The sequence below is a fragment of the Sapajus apella genome, unplaced genomic scaffold (assembly GCF_009761245.1).
Source record: "Sapajus apella isolate SASKATOON/1434 unplaced genomic scaffold, GSC_monkey_1.0 scaffold18, whole genome shotgun sequence".
NCBI lineage: Eukaryota > Metazoa > Chordata > Mammalia > Primates > Cebidae > Sapajus > Sapajus apella.
In genome coordinates this window covers 8,422,965-8,445,171 of record NW_022436958.1, presented here as the reverse complement: position 1 = coordinate 8,445,171, position 22,207 = coordinate 8,422,965, and the positions used below count along the sequence as shown (strand labels likewise).

Below are 22,207 nucleotides of genomic sequence, written 5' to 3'. Positions count from 1 at the left end.
AAGCCCCCAGATAATACTGATGCCACTAACTTTCGAAAATCACTGACTGTCCCGAGCATTTGACCTGTCTCTACAAAAAGCATAAGGAAAAAGCATTGAATTGCTGGGCAAAACCACTTACTAAATCAACTCCTCTAAAATATAATAAGCTACTCTGTCTTTTTGGTAATATACCAGTTCCAAATTTTTAGGTTACATAGTAATGTGAAAGACAAGTGCATATTGTCTCTCTTGGGAATTTTTAAAAAGTAATGGACTCTGTCATTCTGTACTAATACACAGCAATCAGAATTGTCTGAGTGTTAGCAGTCTCTACATCTTGATATTCAAAATCCCCTAATGTAAGACCTCCTGCTGTTTAGGGACATATTTGATACTGCAGACTACTACAGATTCCCATTCCCTGTCCACTCTTCACCTCACTCTCCTGAAGCTGTTTTACATGAGAAACTCTCTTTGGCATCTGAACATGTGTTCCCTGGAGAAAGCCATGTCAGAACAGGGGTGGAGAGAATGGCCAAGATGCTGTACTAATTCCCAGGAAGAGCAGAAAACTTCTCTGTTGCTCTTGAAGACCTGGCTTTACCCATGCCTCTGTACCAGTTGGAGGCTCTGCAAGGCCGCCCATGTAGCTGTGTAATGAGAAAAAGATCATCCTCTTCCCTCACGATTGTTTTTAGATATCTAGTGCCAATATGTCTTTTGGAAGTCTTCTGCAAAAATGCATACATGCATTTTTAATGATGAAATTCTTATGTTTATTAATTAGTCAACTTTAAACAAAGTAGCCATGAGAATCTATAGACCTCAACAAATGCTGAATGCATGCTTCCTTAAACTAAAAAACTCAATACAAATAATTACATTTAAAATAATTTTTTTTATCATTCGAGATGTTAATAAAAAGACTGTTTTTCAAAAAGTTGATAAATACAGTTATCTAGATTTGTAATTGCTTCTTTTGTTCCCTTTGCCTTTACATAGTGATGTGAGCAAAAGCCAGATTATATGATAAATACATAATTTACATTACATACATTACATTCCACTGGGGAAGCATTTTGTGTGTGTGTATGTGTGTGTGTGTGTGTGTGTGTATATATATATATATATATATACACATATACACAGTATATGTGTGTGTGTGTATATATATATATATATAAAATAGCATGTCTCATATATATATATATATATATATATATATGAGACACGCTATTATAGATATGTATTCACATATCTGTATATTGCAGGATCACAACCATCATGTGTATATACCTCCAAATGTGTAAATCACAGAAGTAGAAGAAAAATTAACAACTCATGTCCTAATTTCCAGGAACACTGACACTAGTAGGCACTCAATAAACAGTTATTAAACAGAAGGATGGATGGATGATTCTACTCAGTTTGTTCATATACTTGCTGCAACTCCTCTGTACCTTCCAAGATATTTTCTTTCCCAAAAGAATTATTTATTTATTTTGATGTTTACTTAAATGGCTTAACATAATATTCAATTTTTTTCAATTTTTTATGAAAATTAAAAGTATGCAGGATACTAACCCAGTGATAATAGAGTACCTGTCTTCCTTTGTGAACACAGACTTGTTACAAATAAAGAAAACAAATGGCAAAGGGAAACAACATGAGAAAGAATAAGTTTCAGGGCTGTATTTCACTACTTGTAAATACTAAGCAAAGCCCACTTTTAAGTATCTTTGAGAAAGTATTCTAAAGCAACTTGATTATGGGGGATGACTAACTTGGGGACCAATATTTCTCTTTTATTTAGAGTTCTGTTAACATTGCTTGTTTTTTAGGCAATAATTTTTAAGACCAGTCTGTACTGACATTTATTATTATCTCTCTAAAAATCAATATCTATCTAACACAGACATAAAGATATTTATAAAAGTGTCATTAATAAGCATTGTTAGTAAGAGTGGCCAATATAGTGCTAAGAAAACTGAGACTTTCCTGACTAGAAAGGACCTGAAAATTCACCCTAACAATATAACAATATTAAAATACATGTGGTCATGAGGAAACATTTTTAATTAATATTCTTCTTTTTTCTTTTTTTTGAGACAGTGTCTCACTCTGTCACTCAGGCCGGAGTGCAGTGGTGCGTTCACCACTCTGCAGCCTTGACTTCCCAAGCTCAAGTGTTCCTGCTACCTCTGCCTCCCCAGTAGCAGGGACCACAGGTGTGCACCACCATGCCCGGCTAATTCTTTTACTCTTTATAGAGACAAGATTTGTTGCCCAAGCTAGATAGTCTTTTTTTGGATAGAGAAAAGTTTATGTAACCTTAGGGAAGGTTGGGATATTTGCAAGACATTAGGGTAAATTTTGGGACTAAATGCAAAATCTCTGGAGAAGGTATGGGAAGAAATTAAATTACTTGAGGCTTCTTATGAATTTTTGTTATGGTTTGATCATAAATACCATGCAAATATCTTTTGTCAGTGTGTTTTGGCAGTTCTTCCAGGGAGACCAGTGTGTGAAGAGGATTACAGAAAGAAGGAAAATGAGATTGATTTTACAATAGAAAAATGCAGTGAAGAATTCTACAACCTTTCAGCTACTTTTCTACCTCATTCCTGTATCCAATACACAGTATTACATAATCTTTGTAAAAACAAAAATTCAAACTTTCAGATACAATCAAAACTTCATTATTCCCAACAATTCTGAGAATAACCAAAACTGAATCCCCAGCATTTGTCCTAGTATTATAACTGTTAGGGTGATTTTAGTTTTAAGAGACTGAAATACAACATACCTTCAAGAAGAAAAGGAAGCGTCTTGGGTCACAGAATTTAAGGAAGGTGGTCAGCAGAACCACTCCAAGGTGCACCTTGGCCTCAGGAACAAGAAGAGTTAGAAACGAACTGTCAGAACATGCGATCTTGTCTGCTTTTCTCTGTGTGTCTGCTTTATTCTCGCTCTTCATAAATCTTCTTTTTCTAGATGAAAAATAACAATTCCTTTATTCTATAGCTATAGTCACTCGGTGAAAAAAAATTAAAAACTGCCTTGATGCTTTTTCAGGAACAAAGTCCTATAAAATCATAGGGAAGGGATTTATTGAATTTAATTGGATCTATTGGCTACTTCTGGACCAATCAACAAGTTGATCTGGAGAAGAGAGGACTAAGATTAGCTCACCTGAGGAATGGAGATCAACCGTGGCTAGGGGAACAGGATCACATGGCAACTCAGCAGCTCCTTGGGTACCATAAACTTGGCAATCGAGAAATGGAGAACCATTCTTAGGACAAGGTGAATGTTGAAGTGCTGGGCAGAAAAACTACATGTTACTAGCACCTATTGCACCTCATGGAAAAACTACATTAGATATAAGCTGGTTATACCTAGTTTCTGGGAGGTTCAACTCTAGCCCACTTAAGCGACCCTAGATGGATGAGATCTATAACCAACGGCGTATCTATGTGGCATGAAGAAATAACCAGATGGGGCAAATGGATTTAAATGATTGAGGGCCATCTTCTTCATGAAACCGTTTTGAATACTTATCTGAATTGTATCAACCTTCTGCAAGTATTTATGACCACTGCTACCCAGTTTATCAAATAATTATTCTACAATTGCCTGAATATTAGGTCTACATCCCCAGCTCAGCTGTAGGTATCTTATTTTATGCTTCCTTTTACTAAAAGGCGTCTACACTAAGATGAGTGTTAAGGACATAATTTATTCCACATTCATCCCATAAGTGATTCCTGAGAGCCTACTAATTTCTAAGCAATATACTCAATGCTCAGGATACAAAGATGATCAAAGATGAATCCTTAAAGAGAGCACATGATTTGATGTTTTTTGTCCCCATCACACTTAACATAGAAATCTAGCATGGCCAAATTTGATCTAGCAATTGAATTGCCTCTCCAAACACCAGTAGTGTATCTAGATGCAGTTTTATTTGCCTATCCAGAAAAATCAGAATTTTCCTCCCTTTTAAGCCAAAAGGCTATTAATGCAAATCCAATTGAATTTGCATATGATTACATTTCTGATGGAAACATTCATATGCAAATGAAAATTCATGCAAAGATAGCCAGATCATTCAAATAGTTGCTGAAATATCAAGATAAAATTAGGATATTAAATGTACATCCATCTATGTTTACTAGGTTACACTAAGGTCATTAAGTAGGAGAATATTCCCAGAAAACTTACACCATGACTTAACCCTTAACTTAAACCATTTTACAACCCTCAAGGAGATACAAATTCAGAAAGAAGCTATTACATTACTTTCTGCTGTTGTAGTACTGAAAATGAAGTCAGTCACTGATAAAATCAGTGAAGTTATTCAAAAGAAGTTCATCATGGCGCCACCGTTTTGACCCTTTTATCTTTCCTTGCCATCAAAAGTAAAAGGTGATTTTTTTAATAGAACTGAAGTTATTTTGATGATCCAAAACAATGATCAAATAGTTTATGCAAGTTGACAGTTTCTACGTACTCCATAGGGCCTCAGTGATCCAAGTCAAATGACATCATCACAGTCACTACCAAAAAGTATCCATCGGAAAGCATCCGTGACATTGTGCGTACAGTAAGAGGAGAGTCATCTTATCTAAAGCCCATGTTCTTTATTAAGTCCAGCTAATAAAAGATTTAAGCAAAGTTTCAAGGTATAAAATCTTAATCCACCACTGTACATTCCAAATCTATTTTTGAGGGAAATACAGGTCTTGGGAATCAGACCATTGTTCTTGTTAAACTTACCAAAAGTTATAGATGCACAAAAGAAAGATTTGAGATTATAGCATTCAGGATTATTGGTCCTTAGTTTAGAGGTCCACAAAGTGTAAATCTCCCGCTTCCTTTTATTTGGTCCCCCATATATTTGTTTATAGTGTCAAGTCTTTTTAGAATTCTAGTGTTCTTTGCTTTGATGAATATCACCTACTATCCATCAGATTTGGAAAGCTATCTTAGCATCTCCCAACTTGAGAAACCAAATTCTTTCCCAAATGAATCTGAGGAATTTTATATCTTAGGTATTTCTCAAATCCAGCCACTTCCTTCATCTTCATCATCAATTCCTTAATGGTATCTTTTGCCTGGCCTAGGACAAGAACCTCCTAATTGGATTCCCAGAATCTACTTTTTTCTTCCTCCAATCCCTATCATACTATAGCCAAAGATGTCATTTAAAAAAGCAAGTAATCATAATTTCATCCAACTATCTTCCTTGCTTAATACTCTTCAATTACTTCCTGCTTAAATCCTTAACAAGCTCTTACCTGCTGCATGGTCTGGCCCCACCTTGCTCTCCACCCTTACATCACATGGTTCCCCTTTCACACGCTGCACTCCAGCACTGTTTTCTGTTTGTTTTGTTTTTTTGTTTTGTTTTTTTCATCCTGAGATGTCCCATGCTTGTTTCAGTCACCTCATTGCACATGCTGCTCTTCTCCAGCTTCTACCGTTAGTTAACTTCATGCTTCCTCAGTTAACACTTTCTTGATCTTCTAGCTGCCATCAGGTTCCTCTGTTACTTCTTAAATATCACCATATAACTTTCTTTCATAATACTTACCTGAGTTTGTAAGGATGTGTTTACTTTGGAGATATCAACTGTATTAATCTCTCTCATGGCTTCCCAAAGGATGAGCCTAGATCTGTTTTTTTTTTTTTTTTTTTGCTCACCAGAGCATGATGTGATGCCTGTCACATACTAGGTATTCAATAAATACTTGTTGAATTAATGGGTGGTTCCGCTTTCTATTCTTCTCATCTAAAATCCAAGTTTGTGATGATGAAAGCAAAAAAAAAAAAAAAAATTGCCTAGCTTGCCTGCATATCACACTGCCACAGTTGCCAACAAGAATTAGTATGTAAAATACTGTAATATTGTTTATGGTAGAGAAGATGAGGTGAAGAAGCTAGTGGCACCAAGGTTAACTGCTTTCAAAAACTATGATAATAGGATTCCACCATTAATTGTACCAGCAAAGTACTTTTTTTTTACCTACTTATGATAAAGAATAATATAACAGCTACTCTCCCAAGTTTGTGTTGTGCATAAAAATATTATTTAGGATATCTATGCCACAACTTATTTCAGAAACACATCTAGAGGTTTCAAATATACACAATCTTATGACACAAGTTGCTAAAAATTGAGTTACAACTGCTATTCATTTCACAGAAATAGAGTCATAATTACAAAAGTTAAAATCGTATCAAAATCACACACCAGTTTCTTAACTCCCTCTGTTACTTTTTATTTTATTTCTATCAGCTGTGAGCTTAATTTTATTTTCAGCAGCTTTAAAATACCAAACTAAAGATTGAAATTATAGGGAAAGATAAAATGCCACATTCCAGTGATTTTTTTAACAAAGTTGCATTATTATCTGTCTAGGAATATCTTTCCTTTTGCATCTGTCTCAGACTATGTAGTCCTGGCTGTCTGTGACATTCAGAGGGTGGAGGGTTAAAAGCTTATATTTAGCAACAGGATGTATCTGTGGTTAGGGACATTCAGTCTAGTGGACAATGAAAAATTAAATATACCTTTCTTAAAAGAAAAGGAAGTTTCAGATAGACTATTAAAATAGCATTGATCTTATATTATCTTTCATGTTTATGGATCTTAGAATGTAGTTGTAGGTTTTTAAAATTTTTTTATGAAAAGCATTTTAAATTTCTTTCATTCTTTGTAAGTTATGCAGACTAATATTCCAGGAAGAAAAAAAATAAAATGTGCTTATTTAACTTGAAGCCAAGTGTCCTCCTCCTTGCATATATTACAAGAATAAGCATTCAATCAATAATTGGTCATCTTCAACACTTCTTACAAATAAACTAGGTTTTGTAGTCTTATTGCAAGTCAGCATTTCTCGCTGGCTATGATGGAGATGGACTTGGGCTCCTAGGAAGAACGCCCGGAAAAGACATTTCTTCTCCTTTTATGATTTCAGTGAAGAATGCAAATTGCACATCAGACTTTGAGGAATACTTTGCCAAAAGAAAACTGGAGGAACGCGATGGTCATGCAGTCAGCATCGAGGAGTACCTTCAGCGCAGTGACACAGCCATTATTTACCCAGAAGCCCCTGAGGAGCTGTCTCGCCTTGGCACGCCAGAGGCCAATGGGCAAGAAGAAAATGGTGAGGCTGTAAATCATTTTTAGCCACTACACTGACCTCTGCAGCTGTTACAATTACAAATGCACTACATGCCTGGGTGTTTACCTTAAAATTTGAAGAACAGCTGCAGAGGCATGGAATTTCATGAGCAAAGATTAGAACTGTAATTTTAGGGTATTGTGAAATTTTTTTGTCAGCAAATTTGTGTCATTTGTACATCCAATAAAGAACAAGAACAATTAGAGCCCATTTCTAAGAGATAAAAATATCTAAATGTATTCCTATCTTTCTGAAATATTTTACTTTTGAGGGAAAAAAAAGTTGAGATCGACCCTCCCTCACCTTGTGTTCTTCTCCACCAACACCTGAAACGCCCCTTCATGCTGTGCGTTCCCAAGTCATCTGTGGCTACAGGTTTTATGGGAACTGTCAGTCACCTAAGGAGAATTTTCTCGTTTATCAGCTGTTTAAGTCCCCCCCCAGAAAAAGCTGAAGTAATTAATTAATTTTCTAGCACAGTGTGAGCTGATTCCGACAAGTCTGTCCTGGGCGTGTGAGGGGACTGGTGTGCGACGGGGGCCGGGTGCAATGATGGCACTCTGTGGAGCAGATTGCAGTGATTCCTGTCATACCATCCTGGGCAGTCAGCCCATTAGCTGCCATTGATTTACTGACCTTTTGGCCCGCTTCTCTCTCTCTCTGTCTCTCGGCTACAGACCTGCCACCTGGAACTCCAGATGCTTTTGCCCAACTGCTGACCTGCCCCTACTGCGACCGGGGCTACAAGCGCTTGACATCACTGAAGGAGCACATCAAGTACCGCCACGAGAAGAATGAAGAGAACTTTTCCTGCCCTCTCTGTAGCTACACGTTTGCCTACCGCACCCAGCTCGAGCGGCATATGGTGACGCACAAGCCAGGGACAGATCAGGTGGGGGGATGGTTTTAAGTGATTTCTTTCTATAATAACCCCTTAGAGAAACGATATTGCTTTGATTGGCAATCATTATTAATTTTTCATGGCATTTTGAAGATGCAGATCTTTTAATGGTAATAGCTTTAATTGAGGTCTAAATGATTTTTTGATGGTCTCTTCTAATATGATTTAATAGTCTTATGTTCACGATCGAATGAGTGTGTTAATTTCTAATTTAGAAATTTTATTTGCACTTTAACTTGACTTTAGTTTCATTTTTATGTTCCACAAAAAGTGAATGAAATTGTAGCATTTTAATTATACATTATTAAACATCTCAGCAATTTTAATTCCATTTTTCACCTCGTTTTACTTAGAAATTTTCTTTTCGTATAGGATCGAAGTCATAGTAAAAGAAGTGTGTATTTCTTTCATTCTTCATGTAACACTTTCAATTACTTAGAGTATTTTTATAAGCTGCTACCAGTTTATGAAATCTAAGTGTTTTAAGCAAAATCAGAAAGGCACATATTATCTGTGTATATATATAATAAATTGGATTAATACTAAATGGTTGGATATACATTTAAAATGATCCCTTCTTGATATGGATATTTGTAGCTAAATGTTAAAATTGTTCCCGCTCTTTTTGCTTACTTGTCTTAAAAATAAAAACTCTGTCTTCAACAGGTAAATATATCTTCTTAAATCCTTAAAATGACTGAACAGGATTGATTCACAGTGTCCCTTAAATGTTACAGCAAAACTCTTCTGTCCCCCTGGGAGGATTGACTCTGCAAATTGACATTATGATATGTTTGCATGGACATAAGTGGTGTGCCTTAAGTCACAATAGCTGGCCCTACAGATCTAGAATCACTTAATTTAAGTCTTGACATCATGTCTGTTTTTAAAATGATTGAACACGATATTATTACTTAAAATTCTTAGTTTTTCCTTATAACTGTCATTTTCTTTGAATAAGGAAAATGAGAATAAGCAAACAGTCAATAACAGTGATAATCCTATATTATGGAATTGTACTATTTTAGAACCGTTCATATAAATTATTCCATTTATATCTGATTGGGCTTGTCACCTGAATGCTTTTCAAAGATGAGTTATAGAAGATATGCTCACATAGTTGCACTTATGTAACAGTTTATCTTCCCTTGCTTATATGCACAAAAACTCTAGAAAAAAAAAGTGCCCAGATATTTGTCTAGCATAACCGCTTTAAATTTCACATGCAGAAGTGTGATTGTGTTGGCGCATTATGAATGGTAGCTTTGGTGTTGAAAAGTCCCCTCATTTGCTCATGGCATTTACAATTAGTAAATTAAAATGATTGTATCATATTAACAGTGGCACAACTAAAGTTTATAGTAGTCCTCTGAGGGCTGTTGGGGGAGACAAAGCAGCTGTTGCTGTTTGTTTATGCAACTCAGCAACATATGAGCGCTGGTCCCTCAATGGCGCTCGGTGGGCTGGGCTCTGCTTGATCTTTGAAGGTTGCTGCTGTTTGAACAAACCTCCCTGTGTCCCATGTAACACCATCTGTCTCACTAGGAATGTGGGAAGATTCAGCACACCCTAGCAGTTGTCATACCGTTTCTGTGCTGTCTTTTTGCAAAAGGCTTTTGTGTCATTGCTGCTAGAAAAAGGCTGACCTCCTACCTTGAGCATCCAGAGTGGATGACTGCATTTTTTTTTTCCAGAATTCTAAGTCACACTGCTTTTTTCCCTGTGTTCAAAAAGGTCAGCTGTGTTTGATTATATCTTTGCTGCTTTTAACTTCTTTTCAGCAAACTTTTTTTTCCTTTTTTGTCCCTACTTCCTAGCACACTACTAAAAAGGAATATGAAAAGTCGTTGAAGTCTTTCCTACTGGCCTGTGATAAAACTGCTCAGACAGCTATCACCCAAGATGTTGTCTCTTACATTTGATAATGAATCAAATCTGATATGTGACATCTCAGGAAAAACTGGGCTTATATTTGCTACTAGCATAATGAATACGATATTTAAACGTGCTCATGATGGAATGAAATATTTATAGACAAGGTTTTTTTGTTTGTGTGTTTTTGGTTTGGGGTTGGGGTCTTTTTTTTTCTTTTTTCAATTTTAGATTGCTTCCGTATGAGATATACTTTTATGCTGATACAAAAGATTTGATAAAATTCATTGTGTGGGATGGGTTTTTTGAGGCTATTCAGAATTTTCAAGAAAATAGTTTTTTCTTGACAAAATTGTCACATTCTAGCAGACAATCTTCATATTTTAGAATTTCTAGTAAACGTGAAAAACAACAAATATCTTTACAATTATACTTCCTCACCCCTGAAGGTTCAAAGAAACATTTTGGAAAAGACACTACAGAAATAATTCTAAAGCAAGTGTTGGATGAGCATGTGAAAGCACTTTTTTTATTTGTTCCAATTTTATTACCAACATTATCGCTTTTATTGCAACTCTGAAAGACTGAGCAGATAAATAAGCATGCACTCAAACCTTTTGGCCTGTCTGAAAAATAGAGGCCTTTTAAAAATATTCATAACAAATTTTCTTTGTTCCTCCTGCACAAAACTAATGTCAGTCTTTCTCCTTTTATAGCACCAAATGCTAACCCAAGGAGCAGGTAATCGCAAGTTCAAATGCACAGAGTGCGGCAAGGCCTTCAAATATAAACACCATCTGAAAGAACACCTGCGAATTCACAGTGGTGAGTAGCAGAGGTGCTGGAGATCGCATTTGCATTTTGTTTAATTAGGGGAGTTTTAAGAGATTCTGTAAAATTTACACAGGCCTGTTTGTAGCTTTTTGGAACTATCTATTTATTTCATCAACTCCGTGTGCCTGATTTGTCTTCCTGACACTTATGGTACCACCAGTAGCACTGTCTTATAAAAAGAAGCAGAGTGTGTACACTTCTTAAAAATTACAAATACTTTGATTTATTACAAAATCTAGAGGCTCCTTTTTGTCCTTTTAAAACTGCTTCTCCAGAATAAATATTTTTGACCTGAGGAAACTCAACTGGCAAATTCTGAAGGATATTAATTTTTGAGACCTAACCATGAAAAAAGAGGGTGAAGAATTTTGGATAAAAGCTATGTATGATAAATATTCCCTGATTCCTGAGGGCCGTGGATCACAGAGCACAATCCTACCACTGAGATTTCTTCTTTATAACTAGTTTGATAGCTCTGCCAAGCATTTTATTACCAAATTGGATGCTATTCAAAGGACTAGTTGGATTGGTAGAATCAATGGAATCTCCACAAAGTTGATTAAAGCCATGGCTACACTTCCCTTTAAATACTGTGACATCTTTATTGTGCTATTGACCACACATTAATCTGACACTCTGTTTAAATAGGAGGCTGCCGATGGCAAGACAAGATTTGGGATCTCAGCTGGAAAAGGCATAGATAGCCCTTACCTTCCACTGCAAGCATCTTGAATTATGTCCTCCAAGGGTAGATAAAGCCCAGAAACAGTTATGGTCACATAATTCTAATCTAAGTACCTAGAATATAGAGGTATCCCATTGTGTTCCTTTCATTTGGTTTCACAGATTCTTGTCTTGGTAGACAACTGCAATTGTTGCCTAATCAAGGAAATGTAACGTTAATTTTAATTATCATTTTAGGTGAAAAACCTTACGAGTGCCCAAACTGCAAGAAACGTTTCTCCCATTCTGGTTCCTACAGTTCGCACATCAGCAGCAAGAAATGTATTGGTTTAATCTCTGTAAATGGCCGAATGAGAAACAATATCAAGACGGGTTCTTCCCCTAATTCTGTTTCTTCTTCTCCTACTAATTCAGCCATTACCCAGTTAAGAAACAAGTTGGAGAATGGAAAACCACTTAGTATGTCTGAACAGACAGGCTTACTTAAAATTAAAACAGAACCACTAGACTTCAATGACTATAAAGTTCTTATGGCCACACACGGGTTTAGTGGCACTAGTCCCTTTATGAATGGTGGGCTTGGAGCCACCAGCCCTTTAGGAGTTCATCCATCTGCTCAGAGTCCAATGCAGCACTTAGGTGTAGGGATGGAAGCCCCTTTACTTGGATTTCCCACCATGAATAGTAATTTAAGTGAGGTACAAAAGGTTCTACAGATTGTGGACAATACTGTTTCCAGGCAAAAAATGGACTGCAAGGCTGAAGAAATTTCAAAGTTGAAAGGTTATCACATGAAGGATCCATGCTCTCAACCTGAGGAACAAGGAGTAACTTCTCCTAATATTCCACCTGTCGGTCTTCCAGTAGTGAGTCATAATGGTGCCACTAAAAGTATTATTGACTATACATTAGAAAAAGTCAATGAAGCCAAAGCTTGCCTCCAGAGCTTGACTACTGACTCAAGGAGACAGATCAGTAATATAAAAAAAGAGAAGCTACGTACTTTAATAGATTTGGTCACCGATGACAAAATGATTGAGAACCACAACATATCCACTCCATTTTCATGCCAGTTCTGTAAAGAAAGTTTTCCTGGCCCCATCCCTTTGCATCAGCATGAACGCTACCTTTGTAAGATGAATGAAGAGATCAAGGCGGTCCTGCAGCCTCATGAAAACATAGTCCCCAACAAAGCCGGAGTTTTTGTTGATAATAAAGCCCTCCTCTTGTCATCTGTACTTTCTGAGAAAGGAATGACAAGCCCCATCAACCCATACAAGGACCACATGTCTGTACTCAAAGCATACTATGCTATGAACATGGAGCCCAACTCCGATGAACTGCTGAAAATTTCCATTGCTGTGGGCCTTCCTCAGGAATTTGTGAAGGAATGGTTTGAGCAACGAAAAGTCTACCAGTACTCAAATTCCAGGTCCCCATCCCTGGAAAGAAGCTCTAAGCCGTTAGTTCCCAACAGTAACCCTCCCACAAAAGACTCTTTATTACCCAGGTCTCCTGTAAAACCTATGGACTCCATAACATCACCATCTATAGCAGAACTCCACAACAGTGTTACGAATTGTGATCCTCCTCTCAGGCTAACAAAACCTTCCCATTTTACCAATATTAAACCAGTTGAAAAATTGGACCACTCCAGGAGTAACACTCCTTCTCCCTTAAATCTTTCCTCCACATCTTCTAAAAACTCCCACAGTAGTTCATACACTCCAAACAGCTTCTCTTCTGAGGAGCTCCAGGCTGAGCCTTTAGACTTGTCATTACCAAAACAAATGAAAGAACCCAAAAGTATTATAGCCACAAAGAACAAAACAAAAGCTAGTAGCATCAGTTTAGACCATAACAGTGTTTCTTCCTCATCTGAAAACTCAGATGAGCCTCTGAACTTGACTTTTATCAAGAAGGAATTTTCAAATTCAAATAATCTGGACAACAAAAGCGCTAACCCAGTGTTCGGCATGAACCCGTTTAGTGCCAAACCTTTATACACAGCTCTTCCACCTCAAAGCGCATTTCCCCCTGCTACATTCATGCCACCAGTCCAGACCAGTATTCCTGGGCTACGACCGTACCCAGGACTGGATCAGATGAGCTTCCTACCACACATGGCCTATACCTACCCAACTGGAGCAGCTACCTTTGCTGATATGCAGCAAAGGAGAAAGTACCAGCGGAAACAAGGATTTCAGGTAAAGAGACAAATGCTTTTCTGCTCTGAAGAAAAGAGATGGCAATTATTTTGATTATGTGCATGTGGGAAAAAAAAATCTTAGTGAAAAAACTGAGCAGAAACAGAAGAGTTTGTTTTAACATGAACCTAAAACTGTCAGTGGTCTAGAAAAATGGATGAAACAGTGGACCACTGTACTCTAAGCACATTTGCTTTAAAAACAAAAAGGATAAAGAAGAAATTTAAATTTATTTTTGAGAGTTACTTAGATGGACTCATCTGCTTTTAGAAGTATACATTGGTGGCCGGGCGCGGTGGCTCACGCCTATAATCCCAGCACTTTGGGAGGCCGAGGCAGGTGGATCACGAGCTCCAGAGTTCGAGACCAGTCTGCCCAACAGAGTGAAACCCCGTCTCTACTAAAAATACAAAAAATTACCCGGGTGTGGTGTTGTGCACCTGTAGTCCCTTGGGAGGCTGAGGCAGGAGAATCGCGTGAACCCAGGAGGTGGAGGTTGCAGTGAACCGAGATTGCGCCATTGTACTCTAGTCTGGGCGACAGAGTAAGACTCTATCTCAAAAAGAAAAAAAAAAAAAGAATTATACATTGGGACAATATTTGGTAGGACTTACCTAGGTTGTAGAACTTAAAGTTTATAACTGTCACATGCTTTTAAAGATGTGCACAGGACAAGTGCCTTGGCTCACGACTGTAATCCCAGCACTTTGGGAGGCCAAGGAGGTTGGATCACTTGAGGTCAGGAGTTTGAGACCAGCCTGGCCAAGGTGGTAAAACCCCATCTCTCCTAAAAATACAAAAATTAGCTGGGCATGGTGGTGGGTACCTGTCATCCCAGCTACTTGGGAGGCTGAGGCAGAAGAATCACTTGAACCCAGGAGGTGGAGGTTGCAGTGAGCTGAGATCGCACTACAGCATTCTAGCCTGAGTGGCAGAGCAAGACTCTGCCTCAAAAATAAATAAATAAAAATAAAGTTGTGCACAACTTGCAATAATACATATACAAATTTTAGTAGATACTTTTGTTTTACAGAGAATGGTTTATTTTGAAGAGTATTTTTTTAAATGTTTTCCATATTTGATATGACCTCTTACTAAACTTCAAAGTAGTTAATAATTATGTTTTTTCAAATAGGAAAGCAGGTATATTTTAATATTATGCAGCATACAATCTTTGTTTGCAAAATAGGAGCATAAGTAACAGTGCACCTCTGTAACAGCTGTTCCAGTATTCCAATTTACAGTACATCTGCCCTCTTTGTAAATGTATTTAATCCTATTTAATCTTCTCTAATATTAATTAGTGCAAACATAGTCTAAGAAAACTGAACTGTGGGCTAGTAAATGGAAATGTATGTTATCATGCAAGTTTGCACTTCTTTGGATCAAGACAAAATAAATATCAAGAAATTTAATAATTTACTGATCCACATTCATTATTGCTCAATGCTGAAGGCTGTTTTAACATAGAACATTGATAAAAAGTGTTATTAATATTCCCTATTTCAAATTAGAAAATTAAATATAAAAATATAGCTGGAGGCCTTTAGTTGGTAGACATACATTTAAATAGATTGCATAATAATAACATTTTGTACCTAAATATAAAATTCAATTAAAATGGGGTTTCTACAGCTACAGATCATTTCTAAAGTTAAGCACACTGGAAAACACACAAATTTCAATATTTAATTTTCACTCATGGGTATTTCTTGGTATAAAGGAAATGAAAGATTTTAGAAAAATGTGTTTTTCTCACCTTCAGAGTTGACCATTTTCCCTCCTTGAGAAACAGTGAGCTCTACCTTCCAGGGCAGAGAAGGTTTATATTTTTGTTGCAATGTGAGACCTCATATATTGTTCATAGAAGAAAAAATTGTTTAACTCAATCAATTAGTAGCAAGCACTTCTGAGGTTCTCCAAATGTCAGCCTATGCGAAGTTGTTTGGCGTGAGCACAAAGAGAAGCCGCTGTATTGAACTGTGTGATTCTATCGCAGGGAGAATTGCTTGATGGAGCACAAGACTACATGTCGGGCCTCGATGACATGACAGACTCTGACTCCTGTCTGTCTCGCAAGAAGATCAAGAAGACAGAGAGTGGCATGTATGCATGTGACTTATGTGACAAGACATTCCAGAAAAGCAGTTCCCTTCTGCGACATAAATATGAACACACAGGTATGAGTGACTTTGCCTAGCTGGTTAGAGCTTCCCGGCCTGCTGTACATTTCATAATATTTAATGAGCACACTTGTGCAACATAAGATGTAACATATGCTGATACCTTCAACAAGGAAGAAATAATGCTTTTGCCGAGCTCAGTAGGACTTTTTTGTTGCCCGTTTATTGGATCATTCATGTGTTTATGAGTGTGCTTGTCTTCATATCTTTCCAGTTATTCTGTAAAGCAAATTTACAAATCATGTCAAAGGGACAGTCAAATGACCAGGGCAATTATTGAAAATATCTTAAAATTCTTAAGTTTCAAAGTTATATATGTAAAAATCTAATAAGAAATTTAGTCACTAATACATTAGTTTCATCATCCAAAATACTGAGAAAGCTGCAATTTGGGAGTGATTTTTTTTAATTGGCCACATTTTGAAAGAAGTAAAAACATTAGTGCGATAAAAGAAAAGTAAGCTACTTGAAACCACCTATATTTGGAAGACTGAAATAAAACTTTCTAAATTTTAATTAGTATACTTCCAATTCATGCATTACTAATTAGGAGCAATTACAAAGAGTTGACAAGAAAGCAGCCTAATTCTTCACTATGAGTAGAGAGATAGTGGGTTAATTTTTGGAAAGAAAGATGAAGTACCATAATGTAAATTAATATTACTTCCCACAATCCAAGATCTGCAGCTCTGTGGTCGAGCGTCATTTGTGTGTCCTCCCCCCAGTCCATCCCCACCGCCCTGAACAATAAGCTAGCTCAACCTCGTCCCTGCCCCTAGCCCATCTCCAGCTCTTCTCCACTAGAAATTTGGCATGCTCTATTAGCCCTGGATGGGGGAGGGGGGAAGAATGTAAGATCTCAGTCAAAATATTGGCAAAAGTAGGGGACTATAGGAAAACATCTCATTCTAAATCAGGAAGTCTAGTATCGAACAATTTAAAATGGAGGGAAAAAATTAACCTAACATTTTGGGGGAAAAGCTTTTTTGGGGAAAAGCGATGATGAGGCACAAAAGAAAAAGAAAGAAGAAAAGAAAAGGGAATGTGAGCCAGGTGCAGCAGCTCATGCCTGTAATCCCAGCACTTTGAGAGGCCCAGGTGGGAAGACTGCTTTAGCCCAAGAGTTTGAGACCAGCCAGCACAACAAAGCGAGACCTTGACTCTACAAAATATTTTTTAAAAATTAGCTGGACATGGTGGCTCAAGTCTATAGTCCCAGCTACTTGGGAGGCTGAGGTGGGAGGATGGTTTGAGCCTAAGAGGTCGAGGCTGCAATTAACCGTGATTGTGCCACTGCACTTCAGCCTGGACAACAGAGGCATTCAAAATATGACAGGAAGTATTCCCCTTCCCTTCAATTTTTTTTTTGAGATTAAAAAAAAAACTTTGAAGGGAAGGGGAGCACTTCCTGTCATATTTTGAATGCCTAGATACATGGCACTCTTTTCTGTCATTGAAAACTGTCCTTGGGAACTACTTGTACTCATCCTCTGCCCCTATTCCTCACTGGGCATGTGCTGGAGGCAGTGAATGTGACAAACATCAGCCTGAGAGTTTGGGGAGGGATTTGTGAAGAAAACAAGGTTGGTAAATAACAGGGCTCTTACTCCAATCAATACAGTTTTTCTTCAGCTTTCTAATAATCATTGTTGTTATCTTAAAAGTTTAATGATACCTTAAAGACAACCCAATCCAAATCCAAACATGTTTTATACTTGTGTTATATAATTCAATGTTTGACGCATCAAAATTTTCCTACATTTATCTTTTAGCATATTTTCTTTAGTATTCTAAAGATATTTTCATACCTAAATTTTACTTTAATTTTACTATTTTAATCAACCTTACATATATTTTGTATTCCATTATTCAGCTACGATAGGCACATCATTGAAGGCATCTTTCCCTCTCTGATTGGTTTTATTATATGACCATATGCAAACCCTATCATTCACTACACGGTGAGTGTACAACTTTTATTTTAGTGAGGGCTATCATACATAGTGACATCCAGTCATATTTAGTTCTTATAAATTAGAGAATTACAAGCTTCATAGGGCTGTAGGTAGTTGAGAGACCCAAAAGTTGACAAACACAAATATGCATAATTTATTTTAAAAATAAACTTTATTTTTTAAAGTAAAAATAAAATATTCTGGTCCTTTAAGATGTGAGAGCTGCTGCCTGGAAACATTGCCTAGCAACAAGATGCTAATCATCCAATGGCGTCTCTAAACTTGTGATTAATTATCTTCCTGTTGGCTTTCCAACTTGTCGAGTTTCCAGCATGTTAACTTTTTGGTCACTTGACCAAACATCTCATGACATTACTACTGTCAGTGAATTAGGTACTATTCAAATGAAGTTCTTCGTGAATTTTTTATTGATATGATATATGTGGAAATTTAGTCCATGTTCCTATCCCAATTGGGCCCCACTAGCCTTTTATTTGTTTACATTAAGCACTAGTAATATTTTGAGAATGTACCAATATGAAAATTATAAGTGAGAACTGTCTTGGGACTGATTGATTCTAAGGTTGGGAAATAAAATTAAATCATCATTTCATTATGCATTGATTATGAATGTGTCATTGATAAAGTGTGTTTGTGATGTCTGTCTACAATTTCACATATAGAATCATTTAACTTAAGAAGAAAATTATGTGCTGCTTATTCTTGGGAACCAGTGGTTTTTTTTGTTGTTGTTGTTTTGTTTTGTTTTGTTTTTTTGCCTCAGCTTATTTCCTAGGCAGATACCAAAGTCATCATGCTTCATTTTTCTTACCAATGGCTTCTTGCTTGCTTGGTTTTCCTGGGACCTGGGACTGGGACAGAGGAGGGAAACACAATGTAAATGTTGACTTCAACAGAATTAATTGTCACAAACAAGGACTGTGAAATTAAACACTCTGAAACTCCTGTTAGGCACTGTCGAGAACTCGTTTGTATTCTACCAATATTTAAATCTGACCTTTATTGAGTACTTTCTCTGTTGAGACATCATGGTAGGTGCTTTTTAAACCCACTTTATTTAGAAAAGTAATACAAATGTTTCTACTTTTGAGTAGATAAAGTCTAAGTTTTAAATAAATTACCAGTCAATTTCATTTTGCTGTCATATGGTAATTTTTTCATACCGCAAACCTTTCATTTATTATTAACTTCAGTTATCATTCTAGCTGTCAGGTGAATCATAAATCTAGATATTAGAGAAAATATTTACCCTAAGAAAGTTTGATTCATTCAGTATCAACCTGGAAGTTCTGAATCTTGGTCATGTGGAAATTTAATTCTAGATTTGAATCAAGTAAACCAACAAAACAAGTTAAAAAGAGATGAATGTCTAAGTCAATTACTATTTAAATTAAATTTATTAAATGCTTACCACTGAAACTTCTGGAGATCAGTAGAACATTTAGTGTAAGGTGTATGTCAAAACTCTCACTTGCTCCCAGATTCTATGCTTTGCATGATATCATAACTGAACATTTTATTTTTTCAGGTTGTCAATTCATAATGCAGGATTAATATATGTCTATTATAAGCATACTGTTTATTATTGAATGAGTTCTCTGAAAATTGAATGCCAGTAGCATGGCATAGCTCTAAGACAGACTGCAGTTTAGTGAGCATGCCCGAAGCATTGCTAACAGGCCTTGAAAGCTATACCAGAGAATGCTTGCTCTCTCTCTGGACACTGCTCTGTGTTTTGTTGCTTTGAAAAAGGAAACCATATCAACTGTAATGTTCATTCAAAATTATTCATACAGCCTCTCCAAGAAGTCACCTAAGTAGCTGACCTTTTTGTGCTCCTGAGCTGATGAGACATTAGTATCCAAAAGAGGTTGTAGGACAGTTTGCCCATGTACGCTGTAGCAACTAGAGAGCATCGAGAAAATTTTCATCTACAATTTCTGTTCTCTCTGTTCAGATTTATTACTTCCATGTACTCTGCTCCTGCTGCATGCATCCTACTTAGAACTTGAGAAATTATTGAACATGTTTTAATGAATAAGAATAAAATGATCTAATATTAATTGAGTGCCTACTATGTGCAATCCTTGTACTTATTATATAAGTTGTCTTCCTTATTCCTTATGCCCAGTCTACAAGTTAGGTCCCCAAATGATCTCCCTTTTACCTACAAGGACACTGATCCTGAGAGAAGTTAAATGTGCCTGAGAGTGCACAGTCTGTCATAAACAATTGATTTAAACCCAGATAATCAGATTCATTTAACACTGCACCATACTGCCCCTATGGATGAATTGCTGCGGCTAGAAATGTCTTATCCTTTCTCCTGATAGCATCAGTTCCTTTAAGGTCCAAGTCCACACAAGAGAGACCAAATTTATAACATAATGACATGAAGTTTCCCGGAAGGCAAAACCTCTTGTCTTTTTCCCAAATACGCTTCTCCTTCCTCTTCAATTACCTTCCCACCAAGGTGGTCTTTCCAAATGGAAAAGCATGCTATCTTTGTAGACTCTTGGCACTCCATTGGAATCTCTGTTACCCAGTTTACCTCATTCAAAACATCTTTTCCAAAAGTTAAGGAATGGTTCTTGTGTGGTTTGAATTATACTTGTTTTCTTCACAGTATTAGTTGCCTTGAAGTAGGGCATTAGAATTGTCTTTATTTCCGATATTACTAGTAGTCACCAAGAAATATCTTTCTGATTTCCACTCTTCCAGTTAATTAACTTCTTCCTACTTTAACATTGTACCTTGCTACATTTATCATTACTAAATTTCTAGTGGACATTCCAGTAAAATAAAGACCTTTAATGAAATAACACATAGCAGTCTACAGCATTTTCTGAATAGTGACATGCCCTGGAGGCATTGGATAACATTAATAAAGATATTTAATTACTGATTGAGATTTTATATCACCACATAACTGAATACCTAAAGTGTGTAGGATGGGTTCCTAAACTTATGACACTTAGCAAACGAAAATGGGATTGGATCTACTATGGTGGGTTTTAATTTAATTTGCTAAAATGCAAGTTTGTATTAGGACATAATGCACACAACTTCATGTATGTTACAGTTCATGGTGCTCTACATGACACATTTCTGACTTTAACTCTGGAGCATCAGGCTGATAATTTTTTTTTTTTTTGTCACTTCTATTTTGGAAATAAACTTTTAAGTATGGCAGCTATGGAAGGTGTTGAAGGCATTCCAGTGCTATTTGTGGCCTGGAATCAACCAGATGTGTTTAGGCTTGGCACTGGCTTTAAGTTCCAAACACTGGTTAGAAACTGCCTGGAATGCCAAAGGAAATACAGCATTCCCTAGCTGAAGAGTATTTTAACACTCAACAAGTGGCTGACATCTTATGGAAAACTTTAGAGGGAAAACACTGTTTGGAATTAATTCAGCCTTCATGATATACACCCTTCTAATTTTTATTTTCTAATGGTTTCTTCTCTGATTTTTATTCTTAGAATGCTGTGAGTGATAAGACAGTCTTGACATCCTCTTTCCTCTATTTCTTCAGCTCCTTTCTAACTTGGCAGTTTGCTCCCATTTAAGACCTAAAGCCCCCTTTCAAAGCAACTATCTCGTGATGTAACAAGCAGAGGATATAAATGCCAGTGCCTGCCAGTGGTGATGCCATCTTTATCACTTTTGTACAAGTCTTTGTTTTAAAAATGTAAGGAAGAGAATTATGAAAATATGTACTAGATCACTAGAAATGTCTTGTCGAGTAGGACATTTTTCCAAGTTTATAAACGAGGCAATTAGCAATGGAAAGCTTCCTCTCTGAGAATTTTCCTCCAGCAGCTTTCTAAGTTCTTGTTTATTAACTGCGTTGCATCAGCAAGCATTAGAAAGGCAAATTATGAGATGGAAATGCATCTTCCTAACTCACCTTCGATTAGACCGGGGCGTGTTGATCTTTCAGGCATAAGCACACAGGCTTATGCCTGAGTCTGGACTCACGTACAGAATTATTGGAAAGAGACTTCATGCAAAGACACTAATCACCCTGTCATCTTGTTCTTTCTCCCAGGAAAAAGACCACATCAGTGTCAGATTTGTAAGAAAGCGTTTAAACACAAGCACCACCTTATCGAGCACTCAAGGCTTCACTCGGGCGAGAAGCCCTATCAGTGTGATAAATGTGGCAAGCGCTTCTCACACTCGGGCTCGTACTCGCAGCACATGAATCACAGGTATTCCTACTGCAAGCGGGAGGCGGAGGAGCGGGAAGCGGCGGAGCGCGAGGCGCGCGAGAAAGGGCACTTGGAACCCACCGAGCTGCTGATGAACCGGGCTTACTTGCAGAGCATTACCCCTCAGGGGTACTCTGACTCGGAGGAGAGGGAGAGTATGCCGA

The 22,207-nt window shown here is 37.1% G+C and overlaps 1 protein-coding gene across 9 annotated transcripts in view; it reads left to right on the top strand.

Moving 5' to 3' along the window:
• The window catches only part of ZEB2 (zinc finger E-box binding homeobox 2), a 135,183-nt gene that overhangs the window by 107,766 nt on the left and 5,210 nt on the right, over nucleotides 1-22,207 (top strand). For all 9 annotated transcript variants that reach the window (XM_032286226.1, XM_032286228.1, XM_032286232.1 and 6 more), the window contains 6 exons: nucleotides 6,966-7,154; nucleotides 7,850-8,064; nucleotides 10,662-10,770; nucleotides 11,701-13,670; nucleotides 15,670-15,850; nucleotides 21,881-22,207. The exon at nucleotides 21,881-22,207 is cut by the window's right edge. In XM_032286226.1, the coding sequence (XP_032142117.1) occupies nucleotides 6,966-7,154; nucleotides 7,850-8,064; nucleotides 10,662-10,770; nucleotides 11,701-13,670; nucleotides 15,670-15,850; nucleotides 21,881-22,207 (2,991 nt within the window). The remainder of the gene's footprint in view (nucleotides 1-6,965; nucleotides 7,155-7,849; nucleotides 8,065-10,661; nucleotides 10,771-11,700; nucleotides 13,671-15,669; nucleotides 15,851-21,880) is intronic.